Here is a 15,576-nt window from a genome sequence, read left to right on the forward strand (position 1 = left end):
TGTTTAAGTACAGCTCCTTATCTAGTGTGGTTGTGTGTCAGTGCTAACCTGTGCGCCCTCTGTTGTCTTTTCTCACCCACAGAGCGGAGAAAACAGAAGTCCTCAGCGATGACCTCCTACAGGTAAATCATTAATCTGACTATGGAGCTCTGATCAGCTCGACACTGGAATAACTTCATCTGCTAGGCAGCGGCTGCAGCTTACGTGAACTAGTATTTGTCTCTCCTGAATCACATCACAAAACCTCCCATAGTATTTGCATGTCAAATGAAATAAGTGTTAATTTGCATGCCTGGGAAACAGTTTATCTCCCTTTGCCTGTCTTTATTCCAAAGAAACTGCTACACCTCTGTACTGATTTATCCTAATATTACAATGTGACTACTGGCTGCAGAGCAAACACCAAAGCAGTGAGAACTTGCAAAAAAGATTTCTTAAACAGGGAAGAGTCTGGACCATGTGCTGACCAAGCCCCAAAGTATGCAAGCTTTCATGCCAATTAAACAGCAGCTGATACCACTTATTAGATCCTCTCTCCAGTTGAAGATTGCTAATCAGCGCTTGTGTCGCTTGGTTGAAATTGAGACCTGCGAACTCATGGGACTGCTGCAGACACATGGTTGAGAAAACATCTGTAGTAACAAGCTGCACAGAGGTCAGTGTAGCTGTGGATGTATCTATGTAGGTTACATTTGTGCAGTTCTTTGTGTGTGCGTGAAAGCCACTGGTGCAGGGATTTCCCCGGGGATAACTATCTCCAGCCGTCTGAGGCAGACAGCAGGTGGGGTCGGGACAAAATATTGGCCGCTCAGCAAAGACATTCCAGCGATGAGGATTGTCTTTGTGTTTGAATGGGAGGTGTCGTGAAAACAAACTCAGCTGGCTGTGCATTATTCCATGACAGCAGCCAAGGCCGCAATGTCTGACATGCTTTATTCTTCTCCTCGCTCTCCTTTGTAGCCGGTGCATAAACAAACAGCCAGAGTGAAAGTTTAATACCTTTGTCTCTCTCAGGTGTTTTGAATATCGGCCTAATCTTATGTGGGAGAGATTGGTGTCCACAACTCCAGTGGAGAGAAGGGAGCAGATGTGTCTATACATTTTGTCTCATGCATCAAACTCAATGTGAAATCATTCTGTGCATAACATTTTTTATCAGATGACAGATTTAAAAAAAAAAAAAAAAAAAAAAAAAAAAAACGCATGAAAAATAAGAACTCTGTGTGCAAAGGCCTTTCGACTCAGATCCAGCGTGAGTGGCTTTAATGCAAGAGGACAAGCGAACAGCGGTGACTAACCGCTCAGGGTGCTTTTTGCCAAAGAGAGGAAGTTCTGTTATGACTGACAGTCGACTTTCGCTGTTCCTCAGAGACACAATGGTCCTGCCTTTGTGTCTGGAAATCAGCTGCCGAGACTCTGTGTGCTCTGTTAGTCACTTCAGAGGAACACTGCTGTCTGATAAAGGAAAAGGGCGTGAGGGATGTAGAGATAGAAATCACTCGACCGCTTAATTCCTGAGATGGCTGTGTCACTCCGCACCCTTAAAACAAAACGACCTCAGTTTATCCTCAGCAGTATATATATGTGAGGGTTTTTTTTTTGACAGTACTTATTTTTGCTCAGCCTCTCCCTTCTTCTCCCGTTTCTTCTTCTACTATAATCCACAACAAAATATACCGGGTTTTACCAGGATTCTCTGCCCGGGGCCTGCATGTTCTCCCCGCGTCAGCGTGGGTTTTCCCTGGGTACTCCAGCTTCCTCCCACAGTCCAAAGACACGCAGGTTAACTGGTGACTCTAAATTGGCCAGAGGCATGAATGGTGGTAATAACACATATTGCGCTACTGAGACATCCTCTATCACCATAGGGTAAATTCCGTCACAGTGACAGTGCTAGTGAGTGTGAAAAAAGTGACCATTGGAAGATCTGAGATTCACTTTGCCCCTTATTCAATCCCATTTACATCCCAGGTCTGTATCTGGCTTATTCTTAGCCCCTGCATCCCAAGACCTTTTTTGAATGTGGTCCTACAGGGTGCCAAAGAGCCACCCGGCATTCTCGTTCCAGCTGTCTTTTCCTCTGCATAGCGGCTCATCCATGGGGGGGTACCACAGAAATGCTCCAGAAATACCAGAGTGCATGCTTGCACACACCCTTGAAGTTGGGTGTAGCGTTTTAAAAGGTAGCAACCGGCTGCTATTAACACATGAATCCCAAATGCAAACAAAGATGATTTTGCCTTTTGGCAACACGTAATTCCGTCCTTAATGCGTCATGTTATGTTATTTTTGTTCATTGTAGACTTGTCGAGACATGTCAACATCCTCTCTTAGGAACCAATAAACAAACACAGGCAGTCAGACAGACACCCTCTCTGTCTGTCCTCTCCCCGTCTATCCTTCATGGGATTCCCTGCTCTATGACGCATCATGGGATTGACCAAGTGTTGACCTCATCACTTAGCAGGAGGAAAAACACACCCTGCTGCCTGCTGCGCAGACTTCTTGGCCTACGTTCTCCCACTCCTCTGCTTATTTTATTTTTTGACTTTATGGTGATGTGTGTTTCGTTACAATGAGAGGAAGAATACTCCCAGCGCCATGCAACCCAAACATTTCCAATACACCCACACAGGAACTCGGTCCCTGTTAGAGCACAGGGAGGTGCGTGTTTGTTATGTGCCAGGTACTAACTGGGCCGAATCTAAGAAGTGTTCCCAAGCCTATAGCTTATTGTGTGTGTTTGGCAACTTTGTATTTGACCCAGCTGTTTTGGGAATGCCGGAGGCCACCATGGGTCGGGACTGACGTAAGAGCTCGAGAACAGAGGGAGGCAGAGCAGAGAAGGGGCGGTGTACGGAGGTCGGTATCTGCTGTGGAATTCCTGAGTTCCCACTCCGTTCTGTTTTTGGAACACAATTGTCTGGTATTTGGTTGATCCTCCCTGCGCGTTTGTCTCCCTCCATTTCTGCTTATTTCGCCCTCTAGACCTCAGTGTTCCCATTTATATTTGGAACATTGTTTGTCCCAAGTCTTGAGTACATGTTTGTCCCTTTCAGGCACTTTTAGCCTCTTGCTTTCTCTCGTCAGTTGTGCTTTTTATTTTCAAAAAAAAAAAGACACACCTGTCCTGTTTGGAACCGATGCATGCAACCTGCTTCACTTTCTCACAAGCGGTGCCAACTTAAACCAGTTCTTTGCATCATCAGACTTTCAAGCAGACTCCCAACAGTAACTTGCAATCATCAGTTCTATTCATGGGGTGGTGACAGCCAGCCTAACGTTGACACTGACTGTCCCAGTCAGGCACCTGGCATGACAAGGACAGTGAATAGTCATCCTGCAGAGTTTCAGTTGGCCTCTGTCCTGAAGCCAAAATAGCTGCGACTCCCATCAATGACCGTATTATATCTTGTCAGGCTAAAAGCACAGAGTGGATCTGTGTCGTTAGGCTAGCAGACAGGAGAAAGCCTGTGTAATCAGAAAGGCCTTTTTAAAGCCAAAGAGCCCCCTCACTCTCGGTCACAACCCAGTGGCCGTTGCTATAGAGACACTTCCGATGAGTCATGTGTTTCAAAGATAACATTCCAGCGTTGTTCTGCAGGGACAAGCCTTATCAATCATGCATGAACTTTGACCCCTGACTCCTACAAGGCAGCTACTAATCAAATCTGCGCATGGAGATGGAGCTCATCAGCCATCAACACTGCAGACACACTGTTTTGATGGTTTATAGGGACACTGTGGTTGTGGTCATAAAGTCTGCTGGCCATGTGTGTGTTTTCATGTACTTACTGGAACAAACACGGCAGGATGTAGTCCAGTCCATGTACTTAGGCTTATCAAAGTTAAGTTTGTGTACATGCGAGGGTTTACATATTGTGTTGTTGGTGTTTTCATCTTGAAAATTCCACTAATAAATAATAATCTGATGTCAGATGTTCATATTAAAATTGAGCAAAAACCTCAGGCTTCAGACTATTATGAATGCTCTGTTTCTAACATTGTATTCAACTTTTACAACAAGCTAACGTCAGCTTGTGATGGATTCCCTTATATGGTCAACTGGTTACATTACACTGCTACATGTAGCGACACGCTATTGCCAGGGACGTATGTAATCTTGGTTGGCGATGTTGTTAATTTCTCTCTGATTTCGGATCATATTTCTGCTTCACAACACGTCCAGTTGTGAAGCAGAAATAACTCTTCTGAGTGTTCTGGGGATACACGCTCATAAACATCCCAAACACAGAAAACAAGAAGACAGTATTAAAATACAGGCAAAGGGCAGAAAAATACACCACCGCATACTTGTAGTGGGTCATGATTGAGATGGATTACTTGTGTATGAGTGTATACATTGTTTAAGGAAAATCCTGCATTGGATATCTTTAAAGAGACAGGCACTAAAATGGTGTGTCTCAGACATAGGGTGGATACAGGTGTTCCAGCACAGACAGTATGAAGAAAATAAAGTGTTTTTTGTGCATTAAAGCATGTAAACATGCTCTATTAGAAACCCTAAATACAAGTATGCAGCCAAACATTAGCATAAAATGTCCCCTTTAACTTTTATGAACGATTCCTGCAGTTTATACATTGTGCTGCCTCGCTCTGTGATGACATATGACATGTATATAAAAGATATTTGCTTAAGATCTTTGGTTGTTTTGTCTCGTGCATAGATTGAACGGCGCATGGAGTTGGTGCGTGTGGTGTCCCACAACACACACAAGAGGATGGTGTCATGTCTACAAGGACACATCGGTGCAGATGCAGAGAAGAGACATGTAAGACCTCTAGTTTGTTATATTAAAACATTTATCAGAGCTTAAATTTGCCTTTAAAAACAAAATAACCAGATGAATCAAGTGTTCCAGGATGAGGGAAACTTAAAACCACCTCCCACGCAATTTTGAGATGTGTTCATTCAAAGTGTCCATATTAGGCCTTCAGTTTATGATTTCTCTTTTGTTTTCTCTACTCCACACCACCCAAAAAACGCACCACAGTCTGTACCACGCCTCTATACAGGAAATGGTCAGGTAAAAAACACCGATTACTTACTGTACTCCACTTCTCTGGTCCTCAGAACCACTCGCTCCATTTCCCGTTCAGACATCTGTCATCTTTACTCTCTATGCATGACACCTTTGCCTTTGGGATTCTCTGGTTAGAAAACAGGATGTTGCACACTCATAAATGTTTGTACAGATGTAAACTGTGTTACTGTAAAAACAAGCTCTGGTGCTGTCATTTGATAGATGTCTCACTTCCCTAGTTTGCATCTTAAATCCCATTTTAACGTCTGTATTTCCCTCCTTTGCTCTGAAAGCTCTCTTCCTCTTCCTGACTGTGAATTTACCGCTCAATGGAAAGTCCCTGATGAATTTTCCATTGCCTTCAACATCAAAAACTGAAGCTGCTGTATAGAATTTGTGTACTTTTTGTGCACCTGCATAGATTGAAATCGTTTATGTCTCAGTATAAGTCTAATAATTGTCTGCATCTGTCCCTCTTCCACTCATGCACCACAGAAAAAGCTTCCTCTGACTGCGCTATCCCAGGCAATGGTGGAAGGCGGAAGCCAACTGGGAGAAGAGTCCTTGATAGGGTGAGTTTGTGATTGATTGACAGGTCAGAAAACCAATTGCTCCTCCTTGGCAACTGTTGCTAATGGAGCAGTTGCACCCCCAGAGAGCGTGAAATATGAGGCCATGCATTCAGGGCAAGCAATCTGCCCTCTTTTCTGTCGACGGGACTTTCAGCAGTTCCCTTACTGGAGGTTCACATCATTTATCGTGACCGAGGGAAAAGCACAAAACAGGAGCAGACAGTTTGTAGTTGAGGATCTAGAAAGTGAATGTCTCCAAATGTGCACAGCAGCCGTGTGTCTGCCTGGAAGTAATGAGGAAGGGAAAGTCCGTCAGATAGTCTGCTAGTAAATGTGATGCATTCATGTGGACATCAGCTCAGACTGTTGTTCTTTTTGTATTTCAAAGCAAAGGGGTTGAATTGCTGGAAATAGCGCGGCCCAAAACCCTGATTCATGATCGCAGATGAACTGTCACTGGGCCACTGTGCTCCAGGCGCTGAGCAGCTGGAAATGATGGCGTCATAATAACCTGGTTTTGCTTTCAGTTATTGGCTGGGAACAGAGGAAGAGCTGGAACAGACTGTCATTCTTTTGTATTGTTATATTTTGTCAGGAAGATGTGACAGCAATAGTGCTGATGTGTTAATGACAGTGGTGGAATGCAAGTACATTAAGTCAAGTACTGTACTTAAAGGAATACTAACCCTCCCTAGATTAAAATTTGTATGTCATTCACTCACCCCATGTTACATTGAATTCATAAAGAAAAATTTGTTTAGGCGTGTGCCTCCACACTGAACGAAGAATCCAAAAACTGAGAGAATTCTTGGTGAATTGAAGTCATAGGAGTCCATGTCCATTAACGACAGTAAAACTGTATCAAAACCTCCATTTACAAACTCTCACACAACTCATGCAGCATAGTTCAAGTTTGATTTGTCCAGTCGTATGCTCAGTGCTTCCCAAACTGACAGCTTTTTCCAACAGGGAATTGAATGAAACATTAAGCTCATGTATGCTCTCTTCAGAGCCAGACTATAATGACATAACAGTAATTTTACCTCGCTGAACATGGGAACTGATGGTCTACCGCTGCCTCGATTAGTTAGTTTGTGTTATTGTGCAACTTTGGTGTTTTTAAAGGGTTCGTTCAGATTCACCAATGAAGTATTCCCTTAAGTAAAATCTGAGGCACTTGTACTTTATTTTGGTATTTTCATTTTATTAACATTATATTTCTACTCCACTAGGAAATATCATACTTTTTATTCCACTTCAATCATCTGACAGCTTTAGTTACGAGTTACTTAAAGGAGCTATATGTAAGAAATCTAAAGCAAATAGTCATAAAATCCTCCTAATATGTCACAGAGACTAAGGAATAATGTTCATATAACATACTGATCTCACCGACAACAATAGTACAGCCAGAATATTCGCATTTAAAAAAAATTTTTACGGTCTGCAAATCATGTTTATGTTTTGAATTTGTGTTTTGGCCTGTTGTGCCACCCACCGCTGTCTACCAGTCACGCAGTCAGTAGAGTCTCAGCATCAGTTACAGTTATGACTGAGCTACAGCAGCACGGCAAGCAGCATTAGCAGTGTCCCAGTACATAGCATTAGCAGCCGTCTCCTCTGCCGTATCCCGGCAGCAGCGTTAGCAACAGAGAAGCCGGACTTGCTCGAACGGTCCGCTGGAAAACTGAAGATCAAGGACGCGGCAACGCAGCCCTGCCACGGCAGCCGCCCGTGGGCAAACAAATCAGTCTCCAGCGTGCCGCTGTCCAGCAACCTCGAATCTGTAGGGGAGGGGGTGCGGACACGACTCGCGGCAGTATTTTGAATTTGAGTGCAGTAACCGTTTTGGCCACATTCTTACATACAGCACCTTTAACAAATTAAGATTTTTGCATAATAACATATGAAGAGATTATAAAATAAAAAAAGTTTTTTTTGTTTTTTTTTATAAATGAAACCACCTAAAAGAATATATGAATACACATGAAACAATAACTGATTAACTGGTGAGTTGCTTGACAGAAAATGAATTAGCAGCTTTTGATATTTGTCACCTTTCATGTAACATTTCATGATTCCAGCTTCATAAATGTAAGGATTTTCTGCTTTTTTCTTGTAATTCTTTTATTTATTTTTCATTTGTTTTTTACATTGTTAAAGTATTATTGGTGGGACAAAATGAGCATTCCGAAGGTGTCACTTGGGGTGATGTGACTGCCTTTCTCTGTGTTTTCAGGATTTTTTGCCAACCAAACAATCAGTTGATTGATCGAGAAAATAATTAGCAGATTAATCCATAATGAAAATAATTATTAGTTGCAGCCATACACAGAAAAGTAATAAATGAGTTCCACCTCTATCGACTACAACAGTAAAATCCTGCTTTTACATTAAAGCCTGGGTCTTCAAAAGGGGGTCCGTGACCCCTGAGATTCCTCAGAGTAACTGCGGGGGGGTGTCAAATTATTGTTTGGTAATATAATTCAAGTATTAATTTCAGGCTTTGTTTTATTTTTGTTTCAATAATTAAAATGTCTTAAAACCCCCTTTAAATTTATAGTACACACTGATGTTAGGCTGTTACTCATGAATCACCATGCAATAATATGAGCTAGCTTTTTTTACAATATCACTGTTGAGCACTTATCCATAACGCTGAGGTAAACTAGTTAGCTAACATTAACTTACAATTGAAATTGTTATTATTCCACGTGTACGGACATCCTTGTAAGTGCAAACGAGACAAGACCCAGAAATGTTCAGAGAATCATGTCAAGTGCAACATAGAATGCGATATGTGATATATACAGTATATGCAGTTGGAAGTCCCTGCTCCATCTCTCTTTGACCCAAGGGTCCGTCGCCTGTAATGTAATGTATGAGTAATAATCTGATTATATAATATGTGATAGTAAAACAGTCACAGGGGGCATTTTTCTGCATTTGATCCCTTTACTTTAAATACTTTAAGTACATTTTCTTGATTATAATTACGCAATTTCACTTAAGTAACGATTCTATTTTTATTGTATGGTATTAGTACTTTTACTTAAGGATCTGAATACTTGCCCCTCACTGGTTAATGAGGCATAAATATGACTGTGTTTGATTTTAATTTTAACACTTTTAACACCCCGCTCTCTCTCTCTCTCTTTGTAATGATATGTGTGTACACAGGAAGATGATGGAAACATGTGGTGATGCAGAGAATCGTCTGGCATCGGAGTTGATGCTACATGAGCTGCAGATAGAGAAGGACGTCCTGGATCCCCTCAGCCAGCTAGCAGAGGTAAGAAACCTCACACCCTCTGGACATAGAGGCAAATAATCATAAGTTAAATATTGAAAATTCTTTCACAGCTCTTGTTTTAAAGTGCAGTCACACCCCTACTATTTGCTTTCTCTGATCTAATCATAGTGGAATAAATTATTTATAGCATTCTTTGTATTTCTGTCGTTTGGGTTTACACTGCTCAGTCACGTGGACTCAAAATGGTCTGTTGTGGTAATGTGATCTTATGAGGTTGGAGACGTAGAAGTCAAAACAAAACTGATTCCAATCCTGGCGAGATGAGCTAAACATGAGGACTTTGCACTTTGTCATTGCAGGCTTTGGTTTGCCATCTGTTTTACCACGTTTTCCAAACATGAGTAACTGTTGGCTATCAGACGTGTGTATCTCTGCATCCATTAACCCCGCATTTGGAATTGTTTCCTGTACAAAAGCACTTGCTGCAGTTGTCAGTGTTAAGAAGCCGCACTGCTCTTTTGTAGGTGTCATGCTGTGATAATTTTGTGCCATTTAAATGTAAATGTCATTGTTGTCACCCACGCGACAAACTGAAATAAGAGTAAATGCCCCAAAACTTGAATAGACCTTTAAAAACCTGCAAATAAAAAATGCTAATCAGGGGAAACATCTTAGGACAGACATACAGGAAGAGCAGTCCCAACAACTGTTAGATCTTTGTCAGTCTAACTTCTCTGGCTTTTCAACCTAATGTGTTTTGGATATAACTTTTGTAGGTGGACATTCCCAACATCCTGAAGCAGAGGAAACAGCTGGCCAAACTGGTGCTGGACTATGATTCTGCCAGAGCAAGGTTCGTCCGTCTATAACTCACTCTCTTTTATCATGTCAGATATGTTGAATTTGAGGCGATGCAGGCCATACTTCAATAAAAATGGTGCATCCCTTTGTCTTTCCAAACTCAGATGGTTGCAGGCAACCAAGTCAATAATCTCAGGAACAAACACTCAAGCACTGACGGCCAAGGCTGACCTACTAAAGGAGGAAATGGATGAGGCCATGAACAAAATGGAGCTTTGCAAGGTAACCAGCATATTTATTAATGAGCCCTGCTTCTGTTGGTTCATTATGGTGTTGTTTATCATGACCACAGCAGGCCATACTGGAGGTCATTTATCGAGGTAAAGAAACTTGGATCAGGTCTTATCAGAAGTTGAATCTGGGAAAAGAATAACCATAACAACTGGACTTTCCAAGACCCTTGGGCCCTCTGACCCAGTTAACTGACGCACACAAATGACTGAAAATGCCCTGTCAGCTCAGCCTGTGTGTGTGTGTGTGTGTGTGTGTGTGTGTGTGTGTGTGTGTGTGTGTGTGTGTGTCTGTGTCTGTGTGTCTGTGTGTCTGTGTGCTTGCATCTATTGAACTGAATCACTGGTGAGTTTGAGTGTGTAGTGGCTGCGTGATGTGTCAGGTTTTCTATCCAGGAAGCGTCAAGCCTCGTGTTTCCCCTTCAAAAGTTCTCCCTCCCAGTCTCACCAGACTCCTGCCAGCAGCAGGAGGATTTATGACTCATGCAGTGCAAAGACCAACGGCTTAGCTGACCGCTGACCACTGACGTCTGTCCTTGTGCCACCTGAAATACACATTCATTTGATGGATGACGCTGTGTAGTGGAGATGGAATATCTTTAAAGCAGCTACAAGGAACTTTGATTTTTGTGTTGATTTTGGCGACCCCAATGGACAAAAGCAGTATTGTTTCTATGAGCACCATGCCTTCTTGTTGAAAAGATCCTGAGTGTGCATTTTGTTTTGGAAGCAAGTTAAAGAAAGATGAAGATGAAGGATTAAAATAGTCATATTAGATACATGTCTAGGAGAAAGAGGGCTAATTCAGGAATAATTTTGAATCCTTACAAATCCTGCACTTCTGCAGAAGGAGTCCTGCATGGACTCTCCATCTGTTGAATAAGTGACTGAGGTTGACTTCTGTTTTCCCCTGTGCTAGATCACTGTCCCTTTTGGCTTTTTTCTGTTCTTTGGTTAAGTCTTTGCTCTTTCTGATTTGCTGATCTGCTGATCCTGCCCGTGTATCAGCCATAAACACAAAATACAATTAAAACATAAAATTCTGTAAAGGAAAAACTCCTCCTGCTTCATTTTAACTTGCTAATGTACTCCTTACTTTGCTTGGGAAATTCTAAGCATAGGCTCTTCTGGTCTGTGTGCCGTAAATGATCTTGCGGGAAATCTGACGTGGGCACAGGCGTTAAAGTCCAGATGTAGACTATCTAGCTTCGGTACATTGACGCATTTTGTCAGGCAGAATGTAAAGTCAGGAGGAATTTGGTTTGATTGTTGAAAAATAGGTGTATCATAACAGTGAGGCCCTGTTGGGGTAACGCCAATGGGACAATCCCTATTGCATACTTCGTGTAATGCAATTGCTGAAGCAGTCCACTGTAAAATGCCTTGCGCAAAATCCCACTTTCTTAAAGTGAATAAATTCTAGCCAGATGGCTGTAACCATGTTATTTTGGGAAAACTACACACCAACGTACCATGCTGTTGCTAGCTAGCTAACTTAATGTTAGCTCTATGCAGCTAAAGGGGTCGTACACATGTCGTGTTTAACCACCTGGAAAATGTGAGGTCTGGCGCTGGGCGCTACTTTAGTGGCTTTTTTGATCAATTTTTCAAAACAACAGGTTGCGTCTGAGGTTGCTAAGCAACCTTAACAAGCAATGTATCATAGCCTTTTTACCTGAAATCCTGAGTGCAGAGCTGATCTTTTAGGTGCTGTTTATAAGTGTGTAGGCCTATTGTCCTTGGGACAGATGTAAAGCTCTGACAGCCCTGCACTAAAATGATCTACTTTTCCATATTTACCATAGACTGATATTTACGGAAGAAGGGAAAGATATGTCGGCTGTGATTGGTTGGTCCACGTCACATGACATGCTGCTGCAAAGTTGCACATTGATTGATGGGTGGATGTTGTGATATTATTGGCTGAAAATGGTCGGTACTAGGTAATGTAAGCATACGTCATATTTTGTTTTACAGAAAGAAAACACGATAGGATTTTTACATAACAATATGTAGATATTGTTAAATAGATGCACAGTATGGCCGGGAATGTGATCTTAACGTGTTAAAATGCATGTTTAATTTCATCTAATCTTTAAGAATATTATATAGAAATAGCTAATCGTCTCGCTAATTGTTTCATTTGCTTATGTCGGTCATACAGAGCCATCAGTATTAAACTGAGACTGTCTCATAACCAGTTAAAAGTCCTCATGCTTTTTTAGAGTTTACATCAGCAAAGCTTCCCTCAGTCTCACAGACTATTGTTCTACTTGTAAAGCACATTGTGGAGAAAGTACCAAGATTTTGGCTTTCATCTCTCAGTGCTCTAACAGTTTGCATTCCTGTTTTTATCACCCAGGATCAACTCGCTGCAGACATGTACAGTTTCTTCTCAAAAGAAGGGGACTATGCTCGCTACTTTGTAACAGTGAGTACAGCGTTTCATCAGCAAGCCAAAAATGTGTGTTTGCATGAGTTGTTGTGGGAATGTTCGCAGCTGCAGAGTAACTGGGGAACACAGACTTGGCCAGCCAGTTTATTTACTTTGCTGTCATGTCTTTTACTGCTCGTCTCGTTCGACTCACCCTCATCTCTCTCTCGGTCTGTCTCTCCCTCTGTGGTTTTTTGTTCCCGTAGCTCTTAGAAGCTCAAGCTGATTACCACAGAAAGTCTCTCACTGTTCTGGAGAACGTCTTGCCAACCATCCAGGCTCAGCAAGGTATAAAACATGCAAACATGCCTTTCTGCAAATGCAGCCATTTAACACAGCGCTGTTGAAAAAAATTACATACATGGAGGCTCTGTGTGCCACATAATATGGGACTCTGTGCGTATTTCCTGAAGAATGCACCTTTTTCCGAGGGCCTACTCCTGTTTTTCTTTGGTTCCTGTTTTGTTTGGTCCCTTTAAACAAACCTTTTCCTGTTAGGCACTGGAGGATTTTATGAAGCTTGCCCCAAAGGTGTGCTGACAAGTCGTTGCTAGGAGGAGAAACAGTTTCTTGTTCACTCTTCCAACTGGTTCGACAAATGAAACCAGCTCCTGTACCTTTCAATTACATCACTCCGGTCTGTTTTCCTACCAGAAGTTACCTCAGTTGCGTAATTATTAAAGGCTGCAACTGAGGCCCAGATATTAAAGAATAGCCCTTTGTTTTAACCTCTCAGCTCTCCAAAAATAATCTAATTTTCCATTTTACAAACATACGTCTCCTCTCAGAGCTCCTTCCTAGTTTTTTTTGTCCTTTTCGCAGTCCGTGTCTTATTCAAGGAGCTTGTTTTTTTTCTGTATTAAACACATGTGGTCTCAACCAGACAAGCCTGGTCTCCCAGCATGTGGTGATGACTCACGAAATCCACACACACCCCCACCCTCTTCTCACATCACACCCACCTGGTTTTTGCAAGTTCTCCACCCCCCTTTTCTCACTCCTCTGCCTCCCCGTTCACAAGATTATTAGCTCACACACACATGTGCGCAGAAAGAGGCTTGAACAGTCACTCCCGCTGCAGAGGAGCATGTGGTTATTATTTGACGGCACCCTGTAGGGGGAGTGAGGACTGGTTAGGCCCGAGGGAGAGTTGTTGACCCAGAAATCTGCTGTCCAGACCAGCAACAGGCCTGTTCACTGAGTCCTGGGCCAGCGCTGATTGTTTTTTATCACATATCAGGGTTATACAATCTGCAAAGGCTCCATTAAAACACTTCATTTGTGTCTCTCATATTTGAAACAGTGTGAATTAAATTCCAGTCTTCCATTCTTCACCATTAATTACTCTCTTTGTGTTTAGACTCGTGGACGGAGAAGCCTGCGTTTGGCACAGGGCTGGATGAACACCTGAAAAGGAGCGGAAGGGAGATCGCCCTGCCATTAGAGGCCTGCGTCATGATGCTCCTAGAGACTGGCATGAAGGAAGAGGTAAGGAAGTTAACATGTGGAGAGATTAAACAGGAACAGGACAAGGAAACCTGCCCTATTATTAGCATTATACATGGAAAGATGAAGGCATTGATCTACTGTATGAGTGAAATCAAATTGATTGAGATTATCCGTTTGTTCTGGGAAAAGGCAAAAGAAGTTTGTTGTTTGCTTCAGATTACACTGACGTAGATGTTCAGGACCAGACACACCAAACTGACCTTAAAGAATTTGTGGTGACGAAGGCGGACTGTTGGATCCCCTCATGTCGCCTTTGCCTCAGCCAAAAAGTTGCGCTTGAACACACCACTAACACTACAGCCACCAGTCAGTGACCATGTACGTTCTGCACTTGTGTGAGAGGAAATAACTCCCCACACCAGCAGGCAGCGGTAGTTTGTATTTGTCATTCCAAAAGGGAAACCAGAAGACCAGGACAGGATGGATTCAAGACGCTAGTTAGCCACTTAGCACATTAACAACGCAACCTGATTTTGAAAGAATATTGCATATTTACTGTGCGCGCGTGAACAGTAACAAAAAATTATAAACCATCTCTGCTATAGAGCTCAGTGGCTAAGAGAATAATCTTACCTGTTATAAGAGGTTGTTTTGATCTCACACCCTCTTGACCATAGCTCTTTGTTTACTTTCCTCATTTTCATCTCTCTTCTTCGTGCACTGAACTGAACTGCCAATCAGAGGGATTTCTTTAACTGATGGCTTCCACCGCTGATTCAACATGCTGAATTGGCTGGAAAAAGGAGACATGGTCTGACTAGTGCCAATTTGGCGGGACGCACTGCAAAAACTAGTGCGACAGATGCTCGCCAACAGCCCAATGGCCGACTGTTGGCCTGGTGTGTCAGGGCCCATAGGAGTAACTCAGCTGATTTAGTGTGAATTGCTCTGCATGGTCACTTGTCTTGTGGCCGTATGCAAACCTTCAATACTACTGATACCATAGTTCGTAATTGTCAGTACTTTTAATTGCAGTATACTTAAGATTGATGTTGATTCAGATGTGAAAGGGGTTACTCACTGTGTCAAATAGAGAAAAGAATTAGCACCCAGCTCTGCAGCACTGTGGAGCCTTTGATTCTGATTAGACATGAAATCATTCAGTGCCAACCATTTTCACAATTGACCAGTCATTTAAAATATTTTTTTCTGGTTTTATTAGCTGTTTTTCTTATTTTTCTATGATAGTAACTTGAATATCTTTGTGTTTTGAACTATTGGTCTGACAAAACAAGACATTTAAAGACGTTAGTTTGAGCTCTGGGAATATGCCATGCCCACTTTTTACTATTTTCTGACATTTCATACACCAGAATTATCAAGGACGGTAATCGTAGTTGCAGCCCAGATTTTTTTTTTGCAGGACATGATGTTTCTCTTTGACGTTGGAGGAAACCCAGTCAACACAACAACACCTTATTAGCTGGTCATACAACAGCTGTTCGCTGATGTTATATAGCATGACAAGCTGTATGTCCTCGTCCTCCCAGTAGCCAAAAATGAATGAATTCAGCTTTAAATATAAATGTACATGGTCAGATGTTTTGGAACTGAGGTTTAACTTCAAATGACAACCAGCGGAAATTCATGCTTTAGAGGTAATTCTTATTTAACGCCAGGGTAATTCCCTGTAAGTACATTTTGATGACACAGACTGAGATTTTTTTTTTTT

General features: G+C 42.1%; 1 protein-coding gene across 3 annotated transcripts in view; it reads left to right on the forward strand.

The window, feature by feature from the left end:
- arhgap17a (Rho GTPase activating protein 17a) overlaps positions 1–15,576 on the forward strand; it is a 42,106-nt gene that overhangs the window by 12,791 nt on the left and 13,739 nt on the right. For all 3 annotated transcript variants that reach the window (XM_049562570.1, XM_049562569.1, XM_049562571.1), the window contains exons 2-11: positions 83–122; positions 4,689–4,793; positions 5,016–5,048; positions 5,541–5,617; positions 8,798–8,909; positions 9,647–9,723; positions 9,836–9,953; positions 12,324–12,392; positions 12,602–12,683; positions 13,756–13,883. In XM_049562570.1, coding sequence (XP_049418527.1) covers positions 83–122; positions 4,689–4,793; positions 5,016–5,048; positions 5,541–5,617; positions 8,798–8,909; positions 9,647–9,723; positions 9,836–9,953; positions 12,324–12,392; positions 12,602–12,683; positions 13,756–13,883 — 841 coding nt within the window. The remainder of the gene's footprint in view (positions 1–82; positions 123–4,688; positions 4,794–5,015; positions 5,049–5,540; positions 5,618–8,797; positions 8,910–9,646; positions 9,724–9,835; positions 9,954–12,323; positions 12,393–12,601; positions 12,684–13,755; positions 13,884–15,576) is intronic.

This window comes from Epinephelus fuscoguttatus, linkage group LG20 (genome assembly GCF_011397635.1).
Source record: "Epinephelus fuscoguttatus linkage group LG20, E.fuscoguttatus.final_Chr_v1".
Taxonomy (NCBI): Eukaryota; Metazoa; Chordata; class Actinopteri; order Perciformes; family Serranidae; genus Epinephelus; species Epinephelus fuscoguttatus.